A 23,800-nucleotide genomic window follows, 5' to 3' on the forward strand; every position below is an offset into this window, starting at 1 on the left:
TGTGTGTTTGCGTGTGTGTTTGCGTGTGTGTTTGCGTGTGTGTTTGCGTGTGTGTTTGCGTGTGTGTTTGCGTGTGTGTTTGCGTGTGTGTTTGCGTGTGTGTTTGCGTGTGTGTTTGCGTGTGTGTTTGCGTGTGTGTTTGCGTGTGTGTTTGCGTGTGTGTTTGCGTGTGTGTTTGCGTGTGTGTTTGCGTGTGTGTTTGCGTGTGTGTTTGCGTGTGTGTTTGCGTGTGTGTTTGCGTGTGTGTTTGCGTGTGTGTTTGCGTGTGTGTTTGCGTGTGTGTTTGCGTGTGTGTTTGCGTGTGTGTTTGCGTGTGTGTTTGCGTGTGTGTTTGCGTGTGTGTTTGCGTGTGTGTTTGCGTGTGTGTTTGCGTGTGTGTTTGCGTGTGTGTTTGCGTGTGTGTTTGCGTGTGTGTTTGCGTGTGTGTTTGCGTGTGTGTTTGCGTGTGTGTTTGCGTGTGTGTTTGCGTGTGTGTTTGCGTGTGTGTTTGCGTGTGTGTTTGCGTGTGTGTTTGCGTGTGTGTTTGCGTGTGTGTTTGCGTGTGTGTTTGCGTGTGTGTTTGCGTGTGTGTTTGCGTGTGTGTTTGCGTGTGTGTTTGCGTGTGTGTTTGCGTGTGTGTTTGCGTGTGTGTTTGCGTGTGTGTTTGCGTGTGTGTTTGCGTGTGTGTTTGCGTGTGTGTTTGCGTGTGTGTTTGCGTGTGTGTTTGCGTGTGTGTTTGCGTGTGTGTTTGCGTGTGTGTTTGCGTGTGTGTTTGCGTGTGTGTTTGCGTGTTATGTGTTATTTTCATGATAAAGAAAGAAAGAAAAAAAGAAAAAAAAAAGCTTGGCTGCTTCAGTATCAAAGGTTAAAAAGTTCACTTTTTTTCCCCTTTTACAGCACCATGCTATGTATTTGTCCAAATTACCACATGGCTGGGGCTTAATCGCAGACAAAAAGACCTACACAATTCAAGAGTATAGCAAAAGTTGATTTAATAATGATAGCAGCATCTGGAAAAATGTGATAAAAATACAGACACCAAAAGAGGTAACTCTGGAAAACCACACTGAGCGCACACATAGCCAACTTTGCAGTGTAGTATAAAAGCACATGGCAGGTGCTCACTAATTAGGGCAAGCATTAGACCATGCTTTGTGTTTAGCTGGACACCTTCACGGGATGCAGAGGAGGAAGCGTAAACTCAGCTCCAAAATGCTTTCAAAGTAGAAAGCAGAAGGAAAGCATCACAAATTATTTCTAAAGGTCTTCAAAAAAAAAAAAAAAAAAAAACCCAAACAAAAAACCCCCAAAAAACGCACTCTGAAAACATCAGATGCTGTTCAAAGTACTTTGAGATAACTAGCATCAAGCTTTCAAGGAGTATCCAGCATACTCTACTGCTTTCTTTCTAAAATGGCATATGATCACATAATTTAAAATGGTGTGCTATAACTTCTCTTTCTGAAGAAGACTTATGTATGTAGTTGCCACATCTGTTAGCATGCGATTTAAGCTTTTTCATGCTATGTTTAGTCTGAGGGCCATTCCTGCAACTCTTCATTTAGTATTATGTAACATCGTCCAGGAAAATGCTATATTTGTGTGATCATTCATTCCAGTTCCTTCTATTAGTCTAAATCACACAAAGCTCATGATTCAAAAGGAAAGTTTATGACCAAATAAATAAGGTATGTTTGATACCTGATTGACATCCAGCCTCTTCAAGTTCTCCAGTTTCCATTCTACAAGAAATAACAGAGCACATGAATAGTTAATCTAAATATATTTGAAAGGGATAACTCAGTTGACATTTAATGTCTTGTTGCCTTTTTTTCTAAAGTGCTTTTACTAAAGAAAATCATAATTTGGCTTTAGGGTGCTAGCTCAAGAGGGGTTACAGATGGAACTCAACAGGCAGAAAGAGTAAAACACTTTCATTTTAGTTTACATTTTCTCTTATCCATCAGGATAAATTGCTGCCTGCAACTGTGACTCAGATCAGTTGAAGAAAGTCCAAGTTTTTTTTTCCCCTTCTCCTTCAATACAGCATAGAAAGCGATGTATTACCTCCATGCCAACGGAAAGATTCAAATGCAGGTTTAGGAGAAGGGCTGTTTAAATCTCTTTAATAGTTTTAAAAAAAGGTTAACCCAAGGTCCCCAATATACTGGTACAGAGTGGTAAACATACTTCACGTCTGCCATATGCAATACTGTCCAAGAGTAAGCTCAGGGGAAAAGTTCAATGATTTAGCAATCAGAACAAGTACAATGAAAGCATAGACAAAGCCAAATGTACTGCTAGCCCCTGAAGCTGTGGCACATCATATAAAAAGCTGGTTCAAAAACAGTGTTTTCTTGCTCTCCATTAGCCTCTTAGGAAATGAGGAGGAGATTGTTCTTTGTGGGGTGGAAAGTTATTTCAAATTAGAGTTTAGCTGTTTTGGGTTTTTTCCCCTCATCTGTGTTCGTTTCTAAGTGTTCAAGTTAACTGCCCCACTACCCACAGCTATAACATGGGGAAAAAAAGAAGAAGGGGGGTAAAAAACAGATATACAGTTAGGAAAAAGTGATAGGGGTTGGAACAGAATTGCTGACACAATACTTAAAATGCTGTCAGCAGTCAACTACTTACCTGGAGCAGGTCTCAAGTACAGCAGGAAACAAGTCGGGGCAGTTGCCCTCCACTGGGGAGCCGCAATTAACGTTAGCAACAGGGACACAGCTCCCTTCCTCAGTATACACAAAAAGCTAAACGGGCCAGTCACTGACTTCTGTTAATGCATCTTCTAACTGACATCGAGGAACACAGAACAGCACAGACCAAAGTAGGAGCCTGCCCAGCACCTCAGAATTGCAACCGGTTCATTCGGACCATTCCCTATACAACCACATTGTCTCAAAGCATCCTTTGTGTTTATATAAAGGTGAAGGTTTAAAAACATTGTATAAACACACTGCATTAAGAATACTGGTAAACCATAGTTCAAAATTCTGGTTTACCTTATTTATTTTCCAAACAATATGGACCTAAATCCTAGACCATCCCCTTTCCTTCATCTTTCAGTGTACCCTGTCCATGCCAGACCCAACCTGTCTAAAAATTGCCCAAGACAGGAAATATTGCTATTTTAGACCTTGTATGTGCAAAACTAATTTTCAGTAATTAGTTGATAACACAGCTACTTTCAGGGGTCTGATTACAGCTTCATCGTTACGTGTGAAGAGAACTCTTTAACAGCAGCTATGTATCTTAACAACAGTAAGAAATAAAGTTACAAGGCGTTCCCATGGCAATACATGGGAATTATCAGCATTAATCACGAATTCTGTGTTAAACTTATGACAAAACGAACAAGTTCTTGTTTACTTTTGCTTCCTGGAAAAACAAACAAGTCCATATTTCTAGAGATATAGATTCTCACCTATATCTCTGTTACATAATAGCACAGTTTGTTTTCCTTTAACTAATGCTTTCTAATGAAAGGCAATTGACTGTCTACAGCCACAACGTGTTTAAGGCAGGGAGAAAGTAGCTCTGCTAGAGGAACTTCTAGCTTTGCTAGAAACTTTTAAATCTTGGCCTCCATTACTCAAATATTTCCAAAAGGCACAAAACTATGACATCTGTTACCATTGCCTTAGATCAGGTGCCATAACACACTAAATGCAAGTGCTCTCGAGGAACAAGACCCACCTGGAGACTGGCCAGTCTGGGTTGTGCTCACGTGAGTGAAAAAGAAACATCTTGAATTCAAATGCTGACCATACAGTTTTATGATCCCAGCTCACTATTTAGGTTTCCCATAAGATGTTCAGCACAGTTTTCCATCTTTTTGATAGGATTTTCTTCTTTATCCTGCCCTGCTCTTACTGCAATCTGCTGAGCAGTCAGATGCTAAGAGTCCAGGGAAAGTAGCAGAAAAGTACCATTTAAAAAGGAACAAGACTATGCATAAGGCTTCATGACAAAGATAAAATCTCGCATAAAATCTCACACAAGCAAAACTAGCGAAGGAATATACAGAGTTCCCTCAGCTGCAGCAAGCCAGGCCAAGCGTCCGCTGAAATGAGGATGTCCGTAGATGAAGCCTACCGCCCCACGTCCTTCTGCTGCAGAAGGCAGTGCCGTTAGCTTACTGGCTTCTCTGGGGTCACACTCCAAGGCACCTGGCAGGTCCCACGTTGAGAAGCAGGACAGCAGCTCAATACTCTCCTCCTTTCTGAAGGAGGGTCAAGCCAATGACCGAACGGGCAGTACTATGCATTGCCCACAGGATGCAGTTCTGCCATCAGGAATCTGCCCAAGATGGTTACGTGACCAGCCTTGAGAGAAGGCGAAGCACAGGCGAAGACACTGACAAGGAGAAGGCCGTCATCTCAGAGCAAATTGTGCACCCTTCCAGCCATCCAAGGAGCATACATCATTCCATCACAAACTGGACAGACTAAGTCTTGACTGCAAGCACTGCCTCTGGAAATACCCCTACCCTTGATGGGCAGATGAGAAATGAGACAATTCACTGAGCCACCTAGAGACTGCTTGCACTGAACAGAGCATAAATTTGTCAGCTTTAAAAATATTGTGCTGTTTCCATGAACTCTTAACTCGGAGAAATTAGGAAGGATTGCCAGTAGATGCAAGAACTTGGAACGCTGATGTATGCTGTGTCAAACATAAATTGGACACCTACATATATCAGTGATGCAGCAATCTCAGAATGCTCTCCTTTCCTATGCACAGTTTCAGCTTCTTTTGTAAGGAACAGAAAAGGCAAATCAGAGAAATTTCAAGAACATTTTTATTTTCATAAATCTGAGATATTAAATATCTGTGGGGTCTTAACTTTGCGTAGGAACCATTCTCTGTATTGACCTGCAAAAGCGCCAAGCTCCATTTCAACAACCACTTTATTTTTAAGCCACACAGCCTACTGGGAGCTGCAATGTACTACTGCAGAGAAAGAAGACTCAGCTATTAGAAGATATTCTCATTACTCAAATAAAAGATTATTCCTAACAACTCAGAAGCTGTAAATATAGCTTCTAAGTGAACTTACATCATGCTTTTCAGCTGGAAAGCCGCAAAGCAAGCCCAGAAGGAAAGGCGGGGGTTATTTTTCTTTAATAAAAAAGAAAACAAAAAAAAAACACAGTGCAAGACTATTCAGGGGACACAGCAGGCTGCAGACATTCCCTCCTTTAAGAGAACAAACATTTCCTAACACATTAACAGCCAAAAATCTTCTCCTATTGTGTATCTGGAAGTTAGCTCAATACTTATTTCACCTTTTCCAAACGCTCTCACACTATTTTCATCACTACTTGAAGCCAGATGCTGAGGTTTGTACTAAAGCCACTGAGAATGAAAAGAACTGTGACAGCTGTAACAATTGGCAGTTATAGATTGACACTTAAAGACACTAAGTGTCCTTAGAAGTCTAGCAGATCAGCCATCACAAACAGGCATCAAAAAACCCAGTCATTTTTACTCCATTTTCCATCATTCCACAACTTATTTTCAATTCTATTAGAGATGTTATAATTTTACGCCAGCTAGTGGCCACAAAATGTGAAATGTTAGCATGATCTATACCTGAGAAGTCATGTTTATATAATTTTTGCTACCATGAACGTTCAAGATCAGGATGGAGTTCAAATCTCAGGGCTGAAGACATTTCGGCCTGTTTTCTCTTCTCTAATGTAGCTTGGCAAACAATTCAATAAAATAGCAAACCATTACCTCCTTGATCCTGAGTAACAGCCTAAGAGATATAAGATTAAGAAATAAAGCAAGCTGCAAAAACAGTATATGTAAAAGGAAGGGCTTGCACAATTCATCATACGCACTGTTACAACCTCAGCAAAAGTTCAATAAGCCACTATTTATTACGTTATATATTTGAAATATTAAATAGGTTTAAAAAAAAACCACAGTCATGTCTACTCCTCTTAAATAAAGTACAAAGGGAAAAAATAACAGAAAAGAGTCATGACACTTTTTACTGAGAAAGACTGTTTACATTTGCACAAGAGCCACACAGATTAAAACAAGACAGGACAGCCCCTGGCAAGTTCCCAGGGTTCTACCGTGAAGCTAGAAAAGGGTCTCAGGACGTGCTGGGTTTCACATTTCTGTATAAATAGCTTTTAACCTCTAGGAGGCTTCCTAAGAATTAAGCCTCCCCCGGAACCAAGTTACAGGAGTATGAATAGTCTCCTGTACGCAAAGAAAGAAAGTCCTCAATTCAACAATTAGGAAAGAAGAATTACTCTGATATCACCTACACAATTTTGCAACATCCTCCACACACATGCCATGTCACCTTTTCTTTCCACACCGCACAAAGCAAGATACATGACCATGAATGGAGTAGAACTCAGTGAAGTCAAACAGATGTAATGGTCAAACATTGCCCTTCCACTAAAATTTTGCACTTAAAATTTTGCATTTTACATACCTTCCAAAAAATTGTCTTCAAAGAATTGGGATGCAACCCTCTGTGGATAATTCACTCCAGCACCCCAAGCAACGAGTGGTGTTAAGGTCTCTGAGGGATGACCAGCTCCATGGGATCCTAAAGCACACCAAGTCAGAACCAGTGTAAACAAACTTCAAGATGCACGGTGGGAAAAGACAAAACAAAAACAAAACACCCCATATATCTAAGCCCCACCTACAGACAACCTGTTCTAGCTTCACACCTTATTTTCTACCACTAAAGGCTGAATTCAAGCTATAGGATGGAAATTAGTGCTATTTACAATCAAGTCTATAAAAATATGGAAGTTCTGTATTAACAGGTTTTTTCTCTTGATTTTTAATATACAGAAACAGAAATTGAAGTCAAAGTACTTAAAAGCTGTGGAGGTGTCAACTGCTCAGAAAGCTGTGAACCTTCCTCGAGTGCTCCATGGAAGTCAGAGACTATTCATTTGTGTAAAACCAGGCACGCGCCTAAAACCATACAAAATGTATCTCTCTGGTATCTAAATAAGGATTAGACTTCTGTTTCAAAAATAGGAGACAATATGAACAATGACTGCCATGTTTTCCTACTGATACAAGTTCATTTTCACCATTTTAAAGCCTAGTAGCACACTACTAAAAAATTGACAAAATGTAACTTCCTTCCCTGAGGAAATTAATTTTCCCCCAAATTAACATATCAACTGCCAAAAGCAGAAAGCTTTAACAATATGATGTCTCAGCAGCAGCTGCACTGAAGCAGAAGCCACATAAGCGTGAAAGAAATTTTGGTCATTCAGCTCAGTGGGTCAGGTACCACAGCAGGGACATAAGCCAGTCTCAAAGGGAATGAGATTGTCATACAAATGCTATGCCAGTCACTGCACGCTTCACACAATTACATATTTTATGTGTATAGACATAGACTCTTCCTCTGCGTGTGTATATATATATAGGTATACAACATGTGTTCACTAAAATTATGAAGGGCATGAGAGAATATCATATTGTTTCAAACTAGAGAAGAATGAGATAAAACTGGGAACAGTGCTGAGATTGAATGCGTAACAATTGCTATGGCGGAAAAGAAAAGTCAGCTTTGCTTCCTTTTAAGCATCGCTAAGCTAATGAACACACAGATCTGGACATGATAAGAGAATTCAGAAGTAAAGAAACCCCTTGCAAGGCATTCTCCGGCCTCAGAAGTAGCAACAACTTTTCTTCTTTGTGGAGCTTGGTAAAAGAGCAGATGGAGAGAGTGCTTCCTCCATCCTCCCAGCCTCAGTTACTTCCTTCCATCACAGAAGGAAAGCGCAGGTTTTGGTGAGCTTACGTTTTAGCTGAGCCACCAGCTCTCTCAGCGTTTTACTGAGACTGCTTTCACCCATGCTTGAAGCCTGACGCAGCTGAGACAGGCAGGCCAGCCCAGCCCCTGTCCTAAGAACCATTTTTCAGCCGGATCTGAATTATAACAGGGACAAATACTGATTTTCACTTGGGGGGATGTGGTGGAACAGGGAACAGACCCAAAACACACAATTTTGCTGGGGGAAGGGAGGGAGATGATACTGTGAGTTGAGTTCCTACCCCCAGCCCAACGTACTATGCAGCAGGGACAACGGGCTGAGGTGAGGGCAAGAGTGGCACCACCGACTTGCAAAAACCACCACTAAGCAGCTTAAAGCAAAAACGCATGCCGGGAAAGCAAATGAGTTTATTGGTCTTTGCCAACAACCACAAGTTCCTAGGTTTTGCCAAGTTTAGAGCATGTTCTCTTCCTCAATAGACTTTTTGCTTTTAAAACCTGGTGCCCATCTCATTCTGGAAATGGTCACTGAAAAACAGCAGCAGCTGCTGAAACTACAGCTCTAATAAAAAGCTACTGAACTAGCCTTCAGCCTGCTGGCTGGGGTCCTGCGCATCTCCTTTGGGCTTGGTCTTGCACTCACTGAAGTCCGTTTTTGTGTCTTTGACACTCCTGGCATGAAATCAAGCTTTTTCTTCTTTAAATAAAAAGGGAGTGACGGAGAGAACTACGACAGACCAGTAGCCTCTCAAAGCCTGAGAGATTAGCCCTATCACCTTTTCTTTCCCCTCTTCAAAAGCTTCAAGTCACAACAAGAATGCCTCAGGATACTTTTTAATACTTTTTTCCAAGCTGCTCTTCCAGGTGAGCTGACAGCAAAGCTGATCAGCATTCGCCTATTGACATAAACCTACGTGCTAACCAGAAAGCAGATTCAGGCCTATGCATATAAAAGGCAGGTATTTAAATACTATCTCTCCATATGTGTATGCATACGCACACACAAATATACATACATATACATGCATCACACACAAACCTGTGGAAAGGACCTGCGGGCCTTGGCAGACATAAGCTGAGCATGAGCCAGCAGCACACCCTGGCAGGCAGAGACGGCCAACATCATGGGCTGTACTAACAGGAGCACAGGCAGTAGATCGAGGGAAAGGATATCCCCTCTATACAGCACTTGTGACAGCTCTAGATATTTGCATCCAGTTTTGGTCCCCCAATACAGAAAAGACAGCAACCAACTGGAGCGAGCTGAGCTGAGCAGAGGACCCCCAAGCTGCGGGGCTGGAGCCCTTGCCCTGTGAAGAGAGGCTGAGGGGCTGGGGCTTCTGCAACCTGGAGAAAAGACAGTTTTGGAGAGAGCTAACAACAGCTTGCCCGTATCTGCAAAGGGTTAGTGAGAAGATGGAGCCATGCTCTCACCATGGTGCATAGTGGAAGGATGATAGACAACAGGTATAATTTGAAACAAGGGAGGCTCAGACTGGATATACAGAAAAACTTTCTGCCCCCCAAGCAGAGCCAAGCAGTGGAGCAGGCAGCCCTGAAAGGCTGTGCAGGCTCCATCCTTGGAGTTTTTCAAGACTCAACTGGACAACCTGTTCTGGCCTCGTGGCTGAGCCTCCCTTGAGATCAGGAGGTTGTTTCTCCCGAGTTCCCTCTGATCACATGAAAAAAATAAAATCATGAACAATCACAATTACTTGAAATATAGAAGAAGAATATACGTCAAAATTAAAATCTTTTATTGTAAGTGACAGCCAGCTCAGCAGTAAAAAATATTCAAATAGACTGTTTCGCAAGTGAGCAGACAGTAATTAGGCCGATTTTGAATAAATAAGTAAATGAATACTTTTCTCATCTCTGATAACAGAACAAACCTGCATCTTAGCCATTTGAAAAGTTTAGGATGGCACAGAAAACATATGACCCTGAGTTTTGTCAGGATCACACCTGAAGCATCCCTGGTTCAAAAGTATCATAAGTAATAGCCACAGATATACCTAGTATAGAAAGTTTCTACAGGTGCTTGGCATGAAAGCTGTCATGGCTTACTGCTCCCTGGAGTTTAGTTCTCATTTCAATTCGGAATTACCAAATGCTATATCTGGCCACTTACCCATTTATTTTCTTCACTTCCAAATTCATGTACATACAGATAATAGAATCTAAATGCTTCACCCTCCTCAAAATCAACCAGCTAGAAACACGTAAAATTGGCAAACTGTTTCTGATTTTTTTGTTATTTTTATGTTAAGGGGTGGGGGGTGAGATTTGTGAGCAATTCATAAGCATTTCACCGAATCACAGCGATTGCTTGCGATGAGAAAAAGTACTTGTATTCAGTACAAGCCTTAAATGCTGTTCAAACCAAGCATCACTGAAACGGGAAGTTTCTTTGCAGGCTGAGGCTACCTATACCTGACTGGAAAAAAAAAACACTCAAGAGTACCTTTATTTATAGTCTTTTCAATTTACATTTCTCTTTCAAAAGCTGGGATACAGACTTCAGGGGTTTTTGGGGTGGGGGAGAGGGGGAGAACTTTTCCACTAAGAAGTTCAGCCAGGTTCCACTCGCGTTCCCTTCGAAACCCAAACAGACCACCACAGCACTATCTCTAATCTCTGCTTACCTGCAAGAAAGGCTAAAATCATTCTCCATCTTCTCTGACAGCATTACCGCTGCCACCCTGGGCTGTTAAAATCTCTCTTCCTTTTTATTGTTAGCAGCATAATGTAACTATTGCTTTATCAAAGTCTAAAAAGATAGGTAGCTGAGGTTTTAAAAATGAACTGGCCCCTTAGCACCGCCACTAATAACATGTTAAAAGGCTAGCAAGAATATTTTAAGGGGAAAAATCTGAGCTGATCAAAGAACACCACACTAAACACTTCCCCCCACCCCCCTGGTATGAAAGCAGTATAAAGGTGCAACTTAACCACCTGAAAATTAAGTTTAATTAGTATCCTTGTGTTTCACCAGGTTAAGAGAGACTTTTTCCACTTTAATCGGCCGCATGCAAGGCCAGGAATGCTCTTAAAATTCTTGGGGTGGGTAGGGGGATTTGTCTAAATGAGGTCACCACCGTAAACCCTCCCCATCTGCCCTAATCTAATTACGCCAAAATTACCTCAAGTCATTCGGCCACTGCAGTCATGCCCTTCACAAGTGCCCCCTGCGGGTACCAGCCTGGCCCGCCACCTGCCTCACTCTCTTGCCTGTGCTTTCCGCTGCTCCACCTACTCTCCAGCTCCAGCCTCTTCCAAAATTGTAACTAAGGGCCAAAACAAGCAAAAAAAAAAAAAAAAAAAAAAAAGAAAGTTTGTTTCCGACTCCCTGACTCCCTTCACCTCCCCCTGGCACTTTAGAGTAACAAAGTGATAAGCATTTCTGCCCAAGCGGTCTTGAACAAGCCCACATTTCCTGCTAGCAGCCAAATAACGCAATCATCTCTTGCCCAGGCCAGCTCTCTTCAGGGAGGCTCTGACAGAAGTGGTTTTCAGGTCTGCTTCTCCTTCTTCTCCCGCTCCCACTCTCCTACTAGAGTTAAGCTTTACCCTATTAACTCTTTTTTGCTGTCCAGATACCTATCTCCATTGTTACAGGGCTGATGAGGTCCCCTGCAGCTCCTTCTTTGTTTCCTAATTCACATGGGGTTCATACACGAGCAAAACCTAGCGTATCACATCGAAGCAGAGGCTCCAAAGCTTTGACGGGAACAGAGCTCTAACTGTGCTCCAGCTACTCACCCATAAGCTTAGCTAACTCTCAACATTTAAAAAGGCTCACCCCAATCTGTCATTCCATGGTCAGAGGTTAAGATAAATGCAGTTTTTCCATCATTTCCATAAAAATTGTCAAGCATTGAAGCCATTTCTTTTACACCCTCATCAACTTTTCTAATATTCTCCTTGTATTCCCTGGGGGGAAAAAAAAAACAAAGAGAAAAACATTATTAGATTCAAGGTGGCTCTTGCCCTTGGGGAATCGCAAGTTATCCCCACCCAGTCCCCTTGACTACAGACAGCTTTACACTTTACAGAAACATAAGCTACCAAAAGGCATCCTAGATGAAATCTGTCCTCCTCCAGTTCTTAGATGAGATACCCCAGTGCAGTTTTAATGCTCCTGAAACTACAGTCTCAGTTGGCTTCTTATTTATGTTTCAAATCTGATCTGTCTTTGATGTCTGAAGATGATAATTTAATCACCCGTAGCAATTTGACATTCATCTTAGTTTGCCTAAGCTTAAGGAATTGTGGGAAACTGAAATTCTGAATTGCAAATTTTGGAAGTTATTTGAAGCTAGTAATTGAATATCAAATAAAGAATTTACAATGCAAGGACTGTTTTGAGTTAATTCACAGACTAGCAGAGATCCCAGAGTTTTGTGGGACAGAGGCTAACCCTAACGTTTGTAAGAAGAAAAAAAGTGGCAGTGATTAACTTTCAACCATCCAATTTTTCTATTTGTTGCCAAAGTCGATTTTAAAAGTGTATCTTTAAAATATTAACGTTAAAAAGAGCATGAGACATACAGCAAGCATAAACTTTGCAATGGTGTAAGAAATCAGGGCAGAGATTTTGAAGTATGCAAGAGAAAAATACAGAGTTCTACGTTCAGAGCATGCGAGGAAATGAAAGGAAAGCTCTCAAATTGCACACTTCAAGATGATGATGCGTACTGTTAATGATCTAAACTTTTCTTTTTGCTAGTGTCCTAGGAAAGCTACAATAGGGCTGCAAATTCCAGCATTATTATTTCGGAACTCACTGTTTTCTGTAAATTCAACCTTACCATTTTTGCCCTGTGGAATGCAAGAACTGTTTCCATTTTTACATTTAAAACTGCAGTGTCTCATACAGCTTTAACTAAGAAAAACCTGCTAAAAATCAGACTTGACTGAAGGAGCATTACGTAGTGCAAAGGAAAAAAGTAAAATTTGTCACTTATATAGACAAGACCTTAAAATATCAAACGCCAGAAAATTCAGAGCATAAGTAGTCATAGTAACTTATACGACCTATTGTAGAAAATCAAGATAAGCTGTCTACTTTTCTTGATAAATAGTACTGTTAAGAAAAATCTTTTAGAGAAAAAAAAATTGTTACTGTATGCATTCAACACCAACAGGAAAGGTATACATAGCCTCTTAAATTACCTCGAGTTTGGCCGATGTGCATGCCCATTTGTGTCTATGCCTAGCAAATGCAGGAACAGAACCACTTTTTCTTCATTTAGTGCAGAGTACAATGTTTGATTACTTCTGGAAGAATTAAAGAAGCTCTGTATGGAATAAGTCATTAAGATATTAATCCGAATATAATGGAAGATGATGGCAGACACTCTATTAAAACCAAAATGCAGCTGTTCTCATGTCACAATATTAGCAGTTATTAAAGCTATGAAAGAAAAATTAATTACTTCCTGATTTACCTTCAGGAGGATAACTGCCAACAGCATAGTCAACTCAAGACTTCAGCTTATCTAAGACATACAACACTAAGTTCTTGAGGGTTTTTTTTGAGTTTCTTTAGGCAGTGATAGCAGATAACTGCATCATCCCTTCTTTGCCTCCTACATAATCCTGGCTTTGCACCCTTCCTGAGCTCTGTTTACGGCTTTCTATTTCCACTAATTTCTTGATTTAAAGCTAGAAGCAAAGCTCTCAAGCACTCTTGCTTTGGAAACAGGTTCTGCAGGACTGAGGCACCAAGCTACAAGCCATTCACAGAAACCAAACTCAAAAAGAACAACAACAACAAAAAACATGCTTTGCAAATATACAGACCACAGAACATACATCTGCCTTGCACATGCCCTACTAAGGCATCCCTAAGGCTGATGCCACGGGGCATTTCCCCCACAGATTGAATGAGTCTTGACATGGCCATTCAGCTGTAGACCAGCCCCATTACAGTAATGCAAGACGCAGGCAGACAGCTATTTCAGCATGATCTCCCTAGTAACAGCACTGCCCAAGGGAACAAAATTGGGTAGGATTTTAGTTAAAATAAATTAATAAAATTTAAAAATCCAGAGAACCTTTCAGGAGCAGTAAGAGATAGGAAAGTATCTTTGGATTTCGCACAGCTAGTTCTAGGGAAAATGCCAGTAGATACAATGATCCATTTTTGCCATGATAGGAGAGAGGAATGCAGCAAGCAGACACCTTTGTGGTAATGGTGGTGTTGCTGAAAACTGAAGCTCACGCATTACATAAACTAAAGTCACTGTACCAAAAGGAAAGCCAAGCTGGCAGCAAGAGAACCATTGTCAGGAGACCATGATAAAACTTGATTCCACTTTAATAAAAATAAACTCAAGAAAGTAAAAATTTTTTCTGAATATAGACAAGCAGTAGAGACTAACATTCACATGCAAGTGCTATTACGTTCTCAAGTTCAGCTCCTCTCCAAACAAAATTATGACTGAAGTCCAGAGATATTTAAAATAAAAAAAGATACGAAAATAAAATCAGATAGCACTGGTTTAATAGCATGATAATGATTTTTTGGAGGTTTCAGCTTCCCACGGGGGTCCATCTGCACATATTTGATTGTAGGCCAAAAAAGCCTTCCAGGCTTCCATAATTTACAGGATATACCAGTTCTATTAAATTGAAGTAAATAAAAGGAAATAAAATTTCAAAACAGACCAACAGTAAATTCCTGAAACAAAAACTTAAAACAAAGATCAATATTTAAAGAAAGGTATTTTTCTATCAAGGAGCAACTAAATGAATAAAATTTCCCAGGAGCAAAGCAAGGCCTGAAATTCTCTTTTCCACTAGATGGGTTCCCACGACATTCCAAAAATACCTCACTTCCCTAAGCACAAGAAACCTCTTAGCCCAGACCAGCAGCAGTCAGAATAGCTTGCCTAATCTCAGACTAATTAAGAATAAGATAACAAAAGGAAGGAGAGTGTAATCTAAGTTGCAGCATCTTTTCCCAGAGTAAATAGCAAACTTTATCCCACAGAACATTTTTAAAATGGTCTACTGAAAAAAGTAAGTAAGTTCACTGCAAGGAGTCGTCTTAGGCTGATAAAGGTGCTAAGTTGGCAACTGGGACAGCAACAGGAAGGGTAATAAACACTTAATCTCGTTCTAGTAGTTACCAACAGTAACCTTTTATATCCTTGTAGTATACTAAATACTTCTTTTTGGTACTCATTATGTGCAAAACTTAAGACCTACAGCCACTTAACAGTAATTTCCAAGCCATCACTATATTTTAGCTACATTATTTTGTCTTGTTTTTTTTTGATTTCCCCTTTAATCCTTTTGATTGTTCTGTTCAGTGATATTATCTCCTTTGTGTATTTAAGCACAGTGCCACCACAACAATTCAGGGGTTGAAGTACGTGATTTACATTAAGCGGCTGAGAGAACTTTCCACTCTCAAGAAGAGAAGGCTACAGAAAGATCCAATTGCTGTCTACAACTACCTTCTGGGAAGGTGCAGAAAAGATGGAGCCAGACTCTGCTCAGAGGTGCCTGGTGACAGGACGAGAGGTAACAGACATTTCGAAACACATTCGATTCCAGTTTACAAAAAGGAAAATTGATTATAATGCAAGTACTAATGAAAATATCACAGAAGAAGTTTGGTTACAGCTGTCTAATCTTAGTACCATATGAAATCTTCATATCATATCCCTTCTTGGGTGGGAAAAAGCAAAAAGAAAAGTAAAAAAATGAGACTACCAAAAAGGTATAGCAAATACACGATTTACCAATGTCTGAAAAAAATACAGGCTTCACAGATGTCTAATAGAAGTTTTTGGGGACCATTTGCTCCAACAGATAGAGCCCTCCTTAGAAACAAGTTCCTTTTATAGAACCGACAAAAGTGCTGTTAAATGTATGAATGCACAAGGAGAAAGAGAGATTATACATAACAAACTTGCTCCTGCCATGAAGCCCCTCCACCTATAAATCCAGGACAATTTAATTCAATTGGTTAATTAAAGAAGTGCATGCTGATTTGTGCTCATGTGAGACTTTAAATCTTTATGCCAATTTTTAGATGCAATCTAAATGTACAAAGGCAGGATAAACAGATATACATGCCAGGTTTACATCAAGTAAGCATGCTCACGCACAAGGCCGCTACACCTACTTCAATAAATCACTCAACCACTGTACTGCTAGTTAGAGCTACTTATGTTGAAATCCAGCTGCAGAGATAACTACTAAGTCATGGCGCTCTGTGTGTGCAGATATTCAGAGTTTAACATCATTCCGTTCTCAATTCCAATCGTCACCCTGCCTAGAAGGGAGAGTTTGAAGTTTTCGCATGGTCCTCTTCCAACAAAAAGGGGCCAAAGGAAAATGAAGTACTATGTTCAAAAAAATAAGAGAAATGTTTGCCATCTGCATGTCCGTGTCCGTTTAAGTCAGAAAAAGTCAACTTTTTATGACCATGGGTTAGGACACACTTTTAAGAAATTAAACTGAGGTTAGACATGCATTAATGACACACTCTCATCCCCAAGACTGCACAAGTGCTTGGGATATTTTAATCAATTTGACCCAAAAATAAAGCTCAGTGTTAAATATTTTGAGAAAAACAAATTTTTTAATGCATCAGAAATGCAGTAAAAGAAAACAACTATATTTTTGTTGTTAGTTAACCTAGTCTTACAGCATTTTGCTCCCCAATTTTTATTTCAGCAGAAACTCAAAGCATGGTCCAGGTAAAGGTTGTTTAATTGCAAACTGCTAGGCTACATTAAGGCAAATTCTGCTCAGTCCCCTAATTATTTTGAAGGCTTCTGGCAAAAAAGCTCAGTCAGCTCCACATCCATCTGGTTCTCCGAGACAGCCCCAAAATAAAATAAAATTCGACAAAGAGTTTTAACCTACCTATAAATGCAAAAAAAGATAGACAATTGGGTCTAGATCAAAGTAAGGGCCAGGGTCACTTTGTCCCATGAACAGGCATGAGAGGAACTACAAAGCATCATAAATTTTCTTTTCTCTACTCATGGTTTCTAAGCAATCTGCTTCTGATCCATACGATACAAACTAGTTACAGTTCACAGCTCTCCTTACCAACTGAATTATTGCTGGTTAGCACTCAGAGAAAGAACAACTTCAGGGTGCCAGAGTTCATGGCCCCAAACTTGAGGCCCCATTTTATTCCTGTCCTCTTGTTATGCAGAGGAAGCGACAAGAAGCCCTCCTCACCCTTGGGATCTGCTGACTACACAGCTGAGTGTCTTTTACTTCCTGGAGCAGAGGCAGAAACCTAGGGACCACCTTGCCCAAGATAGGGTCAAATTATATGTCATTAAGTACTTGAGATAAAACTCTACATGGGAGAGAAAAATATTTTAGGCAAAGTGGATTTCAGATTCAAACTGTCATTGTTACCACTGTAGTTGCTGGAATTATAATAGCAGACTGACCTCAGTTTCAGTCAGCCTCAAGCTTTCATGCTTCTGAAGCAATCACTGATATACAATAGAAGTGATGATTTGTGGAATGAGTGTTTTAAACTAGTCAGTCAAGTCCTATCCGTTCAACAGCATGAAATTTAGATAGGCAAAGTATGTATTTAAAATAATGCTGATGGTTCCAAAGAGGACATCACCAGTAAGCATATAATATAATCTGCAATCTTGAAGCAATACAAGACAGTACCACCCTCAAATACCTGCGTGACGTCAAATCACAGCAGGGTGTAACTTTAAGACAACAGTTATTCAAGTAAAATTAAAAGCCTAATTTGATATGTATTACTCACACACATTACAACATGCAACCTAGCAAAACTAAGTTCAGGGAGAGGATGGCAATTAGAAAAAAAAATTTTTCCACTTGCAGACTCAGAAAAATCACTTCTTTGAGAATCAGCGAACTATAATGAACCCTTTTCCACCTACATCATTTTTTATAGCAGACCCACCCTTGGCTTGCATTAATACAGTCCAGAGATTTTGTGAGAAAATTTTATTAACTCTTAAATTGCATTTAACGTTATTATGAGTTCCAGAAAGTCAAAACTCATCTAATCGCTCCATTGATATAAAAAGTTAAGTCAATACCCACTTACCAACTTTTCATTATCCAAATCAAGTGGGACAGCACAGCATAACGTGACTACAGACATTCACAAATAATTAAAAACCAACCTACGTGCGTTGGAATACTAATATATACAGCGAGGGTGTCACAAAAAAAGAGTAGTCAATGGAGCAGCATTGACTCAAGTCAGTTGAGCACAGCACCATGTGAGCCAGTTATGCTGCTTCAGGGCCTAAGATGCATTTATCACAGAACTAGCTCAGGCTCCTCTGTTAGCCACAGCACAGCATAAACCACAGCAGATAAGAGTCAACTAACTACACGTATTGCAATAAGAAACACTCTTTGGTTATAGTAGGTAGAATCCTGAGAGAAGCTAATCAAGAAGAATGCTCTCCGTTTCTTTTTCAAAATCAAGTCTTATTGGCCTTTCCACACCATAATGCCTGTTATAAAATCTTCAGTTACTCATATCCAATATTTTGAAGGCTCTGTAATATTCTGAAAGGATGGGTTTCAGATTATATGCAAACTTCAGAGAAAAATAGAGTATTTTAAAGGCGTATTTTTAAAATTAGTGTTGAATGACACATACATCCTTCAAATTTCCAGGACATTAGTGACGATAATTGGTTCAAGCAATTTGTAATTATTACCCTAAATGACAGATCTTTCATAAATTCCATACTTTCTAGATCTATAGGGAAAGATAAAATTATCATCATCCAGTTGTGCTTCTTATGCACAGGCAGCATAAAAAGCCTTTACTCACCTTAACATGATCAAAAACCCAAGTGTCAAGCTTAGCCGCATCTTGTGCTCCAAAATCTTCACTTTCTGCTGTGTAACAAAACGTATAAACGTGATCTCTACTAGCACCTGCAAAAACAATACAGATGGAATATAAGACAACAGCAACAAGTTTTCTTCCTTTTCTCTTAATCAAAAGTTCATGAATATTAATGTACAGGAGCAAAAACATATCAATAATGACAATCCTGAGAGAAGTTAGGGATAAAAAGAAGAAAAGAATTAAAATTACTTAATTTAAACTACAGAATCACAGAATCACAGAATCACAGAATCGTTTAGGTTGGAAGGGACCTCTGGAGATCATCTAGTCCAACCTCCCTGCTCAAGCAGGGTCCTCTAGAGCATATTGCCCAGGATCACATCCAGACGGCTTTTGAATATCTCCAGCGAAGGAGACTCCACCACCCCTCTGGGCAACCTGTTCCAATGCTCTGTCACCCTCACAGTGAAGAAGTTTTTTCTCAGGTTCAGATGGAACTTCCTGTGGTTCAGTTTCTGCCCATTGCCTCTTGTCCTGTTGCTGGGCACCACGGAGAAGAGGCTGGCCTCATCCTCTTGACACTCCCCCTGCAGATACTTGTACACGTTGATGAGATCCCCTCTCAATCTTCTCTTCTCCAGGCTGAACAGGCCCAGCTCTTGCAGTCTTTCTTCATAGGAGAGATGCTCCAGCCCTCTAATCATCTTGGTAGCCCTCCGCTGGACTCTCTCCAGGAGTGCCATGTCTCTCTTGTACTGGGGAGCCCAGAACTGGACACAGTACTCCAGGTGAGGCCTCACCAGGGCTGAATAGAGGGGCAGGATCACCTCCCTCGACCTGCTGGCAACACTCTGCCTAATGCACCCCAGGAGACCATTGGCCTTCTTGGCCACAAGGGCACACTGCTGGCTCATGTTTAACTTGTTGTCCACCAGCACTCCCAGGTCCTTCTCGGCAGAGCTACTTTCCAACAGGTCAGTCCCCAGCCTGTACTGGTGCATGGGATTATTCCTGCCTAGGTGCAGGACCTTGCACTTGCCTTTGTTGAACTTCATGAGGTTCCTCTCCGCCCACCTCTCCAGCCTGTCCAGGTCCCTCTGAATGGCAGCACAGCCCTCTGGTGTGTCAGCCACTCCCCCCAGTTTAGTATCATCAGCAAACTTGCTGAGGGTGCACTCTGTCCCTTCCTCCAGGTCATTGATGAATATATTGAACAAGACTGGGCCCAGGACTGACCCCTGGGGGACACCACTAGCCACAGGCCTCCAACTTGACTCTGCGCCATTCACCACAACCCTCTGAGCTCGGCCATCCAGCCAGTTCTCAAGCCACCTCACCGTCCACTCATCTAGCCCACACTTCCTGAGCTTACCTAGGAGGATGTGATGGGAGACAGTGTCAAAAGCCTTGCTGAAGTCCAGAAAGACAACATCCACTGCTCTGCCCTCATCTACCCAGCCAGTCATTCCATCAGAGAAGGCTATCAGATTGGTCAAGCATGATTTCCCTTTGGTGAATCCATGCTGACTACTCCTGATCACCTGCTTGTCCTCCACATGCTTAGTGAGGACCTCCAGGAGGAGCTGTTCCATCACCTTTCCCGGGATGGAGGTGAGGCTGACAGGCCTGTAGTTTCCTGGCTCCTCCTTCTTGCCCTTTTTGAAGACTGGCGTGACATTGGCTTTCTTCCAGTCCTCAGGCACCTCTCCTGATCTCCAGGACCTTTCAAAGATGATGGAGAGAGGCCTAGCGATAACATCCGCCAGCTCCCTCAGCACTCGTGGGTGCATCCCATCGGGGCCCATGGATTTGTGGATGTCAAGTTTGGACAAAAGATCTCTAACCCGATCCTCCTCAACCAAGGGAGAGTCTTCCTTTCTCCAGCCTTCCTCTCTTGTCTCCAAGGTCTGGAATTCCTCAGGACTGGCCTTAGCAGTGAAGACAGAAGCAAAGAAGGCATTCAATAACTCTGCCTTCTCTGTATCCTTTGTCACCAGGGCACCCGCCCCATTCAGCAGCGGACCCACGTTTTCCCTAGTCTTCCTTTTGCTCTTGATGTATTTGAAGAAGGCCTTCTTGTTGTCCTTGACAACCCTTGCCAGATTTAATTCCAACTGGGCCTTAGCCTTCCTTGTCGCATCCCTGCACGCTCTGACAACGTCCCTGTATTCCTCCCAAGTGGCCTGTCCCCTTTTCCACATTCTGTACACTTCCTTCTTCTGCTGGAGTTTGGCCAGGAGTTCCTTGCTCATCCATGCAGGTCTCCTGCCCGCTTTGCTGGACTTCTTCCTCAGAGGGATGCACTGATCCTGAGCCTGGAGGAGGTGATGCTTGAATATTAACCAGCTCTCTTGGACCCCTCTTCCTTCTAGGGCCCTACCCCAGGAGATTCCCCTAAGTAGGTCCCCGAAGAGGCCAAAGTCAGCTCTCCTGAAGTCCAGCGTTGCAATCCTACTCATTGCCCTGCTCCCTCCTCGCAGGATCCTGAACTCCACCATCTCATGGTCACTGCAGCCAAGGCTGCCCCCAACCTTCACCTCTCCAACTAGACCTTCTTTGTTCGTTAGGACAAGGTCTAGCATTGCACCTCTCCTCGTTGGCGTCTCCACCACCTGGGTCAAGAAATTATCATCAATGCTCTGCAGGAACCTCTTTGACTGTTTGTGCCTAGCTGTGCTGTCTTGCCAACAGATGTCAGGGTGGTTGAAGTCTCCCATGAGAACCAGGGCCTGTGATCGTGAGGCTTCTTCCAGCTGTCTGTAGAAGGCCTCATTGACGACTTCCTCCTGATCAGGTGGCCTGTAGTAAACCCCCACAACAGTGTCACCCATGTTACCTTGCCCTTTAATCCTTACCCATAGGCTCTCAACTTGCTCTTCATCCACCCCGAGGCAGAGCTCCATACATTCTAGTTGCTCCCTCACATAAAGAGCAACTCCACCCCCTCGCCTTCCTGGCCTGTCTTTCCTAAAAAGCACATAGCCATCCATGACAGCATCCCAGTCATGTGAACTATCCCACCATGTCTCTGTCACTGCAATGAGATCATGGCCCTGCGACCGCACACAGATCTCTAACTCTTCCTGCTTATTCCCCATGCTGCGTGCATTGGTGTACAGGCATTTCAGAGAGCCAGTCAAGCACACAGGCTTCCCAGAAGAGGTGCAAGAGGATCCTCCATAGCCATGTTGCATGCTGTCTCCCCTGGTTGTATGCACCCGCTGGAGGCATCCTGACTTGAACGGTGTTTTACTGACTCCCCTGCCACTATACCACTCCCCTTCCCCCATCTTGCCTAGTTTAAAGCCCTCCTTACCAGGCTGGCCAATCTGTTGGCAAAGACATGCGTGCCCCGCTTGGTAAGGTGGATCCCGTCTCTCCCCATCAGCTGTTGATCTTCAAACAGGGTCCCATGGTCATAGAAACCAAAGCCCTGTTGCCAACACCAGCGGCGCAGCCAGCTGTTAACTTGGAAAATTCGTCTACTCCTCCTCCTGTCCTTTCCCCTCACAGGCAAGATTGAGGAGAAAACGACCTGGGCTCCCAGACCCTTCACCACCATTCCCAGAGCTCTGAAGTCCCGTTTGATGGTTTCCAATTTGCCTTTCATGTCATTAGCACCCACATGGAAGATCAGCAGAGGGTAGTAGTCTGATGCATGGACAAGCCTTGGCAGTCTTTCCACGACATCTCTTATTCGAGCCCCTGGCAGGCAGCAAACCTCTCTGGACAAGAGATCAGGTCGGCAGATAGGTGCCTCTGTCCCCTGCAGCAGGGAGTCACCCACAACAATCACTCGCCGTTTCTTCCGGGGGTTCCTGCACGGCACAGGGTCTGCCAGGCCAGTTGCCTCCCTTGGAGCCATGCCCAGCTCCTCCTCGGCTTGGAGGGCGCTAAACTTGTTCTTCAAGGGTAAGTCTTGAGGAGGAGCAAGAGCCTTTCTCCTTCTGCGAGAGGTCACCAGCTTCCAGCCCTCTTCAACAGCGTTATGATGCACCTTTACACACGGTGCTGAGCCCTCTGACACCTCCGCTGCAGTCGGGGCAGGGGACTCCCGGAGCTGAACAATCTCCGAGAACACCCTGTCAATCTCCCGCTCATCCTCTCGGATGCTACGCAGCCTACTAACCTCCTCCTGTAACTCCTTTATCTGGTGACGCAATTGGTCAACCACAGCACACCTCACACAGGAGAGCTGACTGTCAGCCCAGGCCTCGCGGAGAGGCCCCAGGCACTGCCTGCAGCCTGACACCTGCAGAGCTGCATCTGCTGTCTGAGGGTCTGTCTGGGTTGAGGCCTCAGACACAGCCAATGCAGCACCTCCCGCAGCCACTGGGGAACGTGCTCTGCGGCGTGTCATGACCATGCCTGGGGAAGGACACACCACTGTGTAAAATGGAGAGATGCCTTCTTTGCCTTCTGGCGCCCTTCTGCGCGAACTGCTGCGCAAACTGCTGCGTCTGTTCGCTGCTGCGTCTGTTCGCTGCCTCTGTTGGCTGCGCTCTGGGAGCTGCGCTCTAGGCCTGGCTCTTATATAGGCCTCTGCCTAGCAGTGACTCACAAGGGTGCTTGACCCACCCAATCAGGAGCCACCTGAAACAAAAGCCCCAACTCCCTCTGACCAGGGCAGCCCAGAGAGCTCGTTAGCAGCAGCCCCACCTAGCTAGAACTTCCCAGGAGAAGTTAAGTCAAGGTCCCCTGCAGGAGTCCTTGCCCAGCTCTCCCTTCCTGCTAGCAGCAAGCACCGTCTAGTTCCTCGGGGGTCCCCAGAAAGTCTCCACAACTTCCAACAAGGCCCACAAAAGGCCCAGGCAGAGCCCAGACACTGCTGCGCAACTACTCTATCAGTTGTGTTCTTTGAAGCCTTGATACTGTTTTAAGTCATTAGCTTATCAGCATCTTGGAGGGCGATGAGAGTCAATGTTATCCTTTATATTCAGGTGAGGAAATAAAGCATGGAAAAGCAGACAGGAATAGAATAAAATCCAATTAAAGTAAATAAAGCAGATATGAAATTTAATTTTGAAGAAAGGAGTTTCACTGGGAAACTGAACAGAGGAAGCTAAGCATCTAGGGCCCTCATTGCAAACATTGGGGTTTTTTTAGGACACGCTACTATACTACTTAGTAATTACCTAACAGAAGACAGATTACAGTATCAAAAACTCAGACTCTTAACCTTCAGTTATTAAACTGAATCATAT

The 23,800-nt window shown here is 42.7% G+C and overlaps 1 protein-coding gene across 38 annotated transcripts in view; it reads right to left on the bottom strand.

Annotated features, from left to right (window-relative positions):
* PIGN (phosphatidylinositol glycan anchor biosynthesis class N) overlaps positions 1–23,800 on the bottom strand; it is a 129,879-nt gene that overhangs the window by 80,130 nt on the left and 25,949 nt on the right. For 32 of the 38 annotated variants that reach the window (XR_011138994.1, XR_011138995.1, XR_011138990.1 and 29 more), the window contains 5 exons: positions 18,576–18,682; positions 12,929–13,053; positions 11,556–11,686; positions 6,440–6,556; positions 1,681–1,721 (listed from right to left, as the gene is read on the bottom strand). Coding sequence is in view for 32 of the 38 variants with exons in the window: in XM_068931546.1 (XP_068787647.1) it covers positions 1,681–1,721; positions 6,440–6,556; positions 11,556–11,686; positions 12,929–13,053; positions 18,576–18,682 (521 nt within the window). In the remaining 6 variants the exon portion in view is untranslated. The remainder of the gene's footprint in view (positions 1–1,680; positions 1,722–6,439; positions 6,557–11,555; positions 11,687–12,928; positions 13,054–18,575; positions 18,683–23,800) is intronic. The other 6 variants (XM_068931560.1, XM_068931554.1, XM_068931550.1 and 3 more) reach the window with 1 other exon arrangement.

Source organism: Struthio camelus, chromosome 2, assembly GCF_040807025.1.
Source record: "Struthio camelus isolate bStrCam1 chromosome 2, bStrCam1.hap1, whole genome shotgun sequence".
Taxonomy (NCBI): Eukaryota; Metazoa; Chordata; class Aves; order Struthioniformes; family Struthionidae; genus Struthio; species Struthio camelus.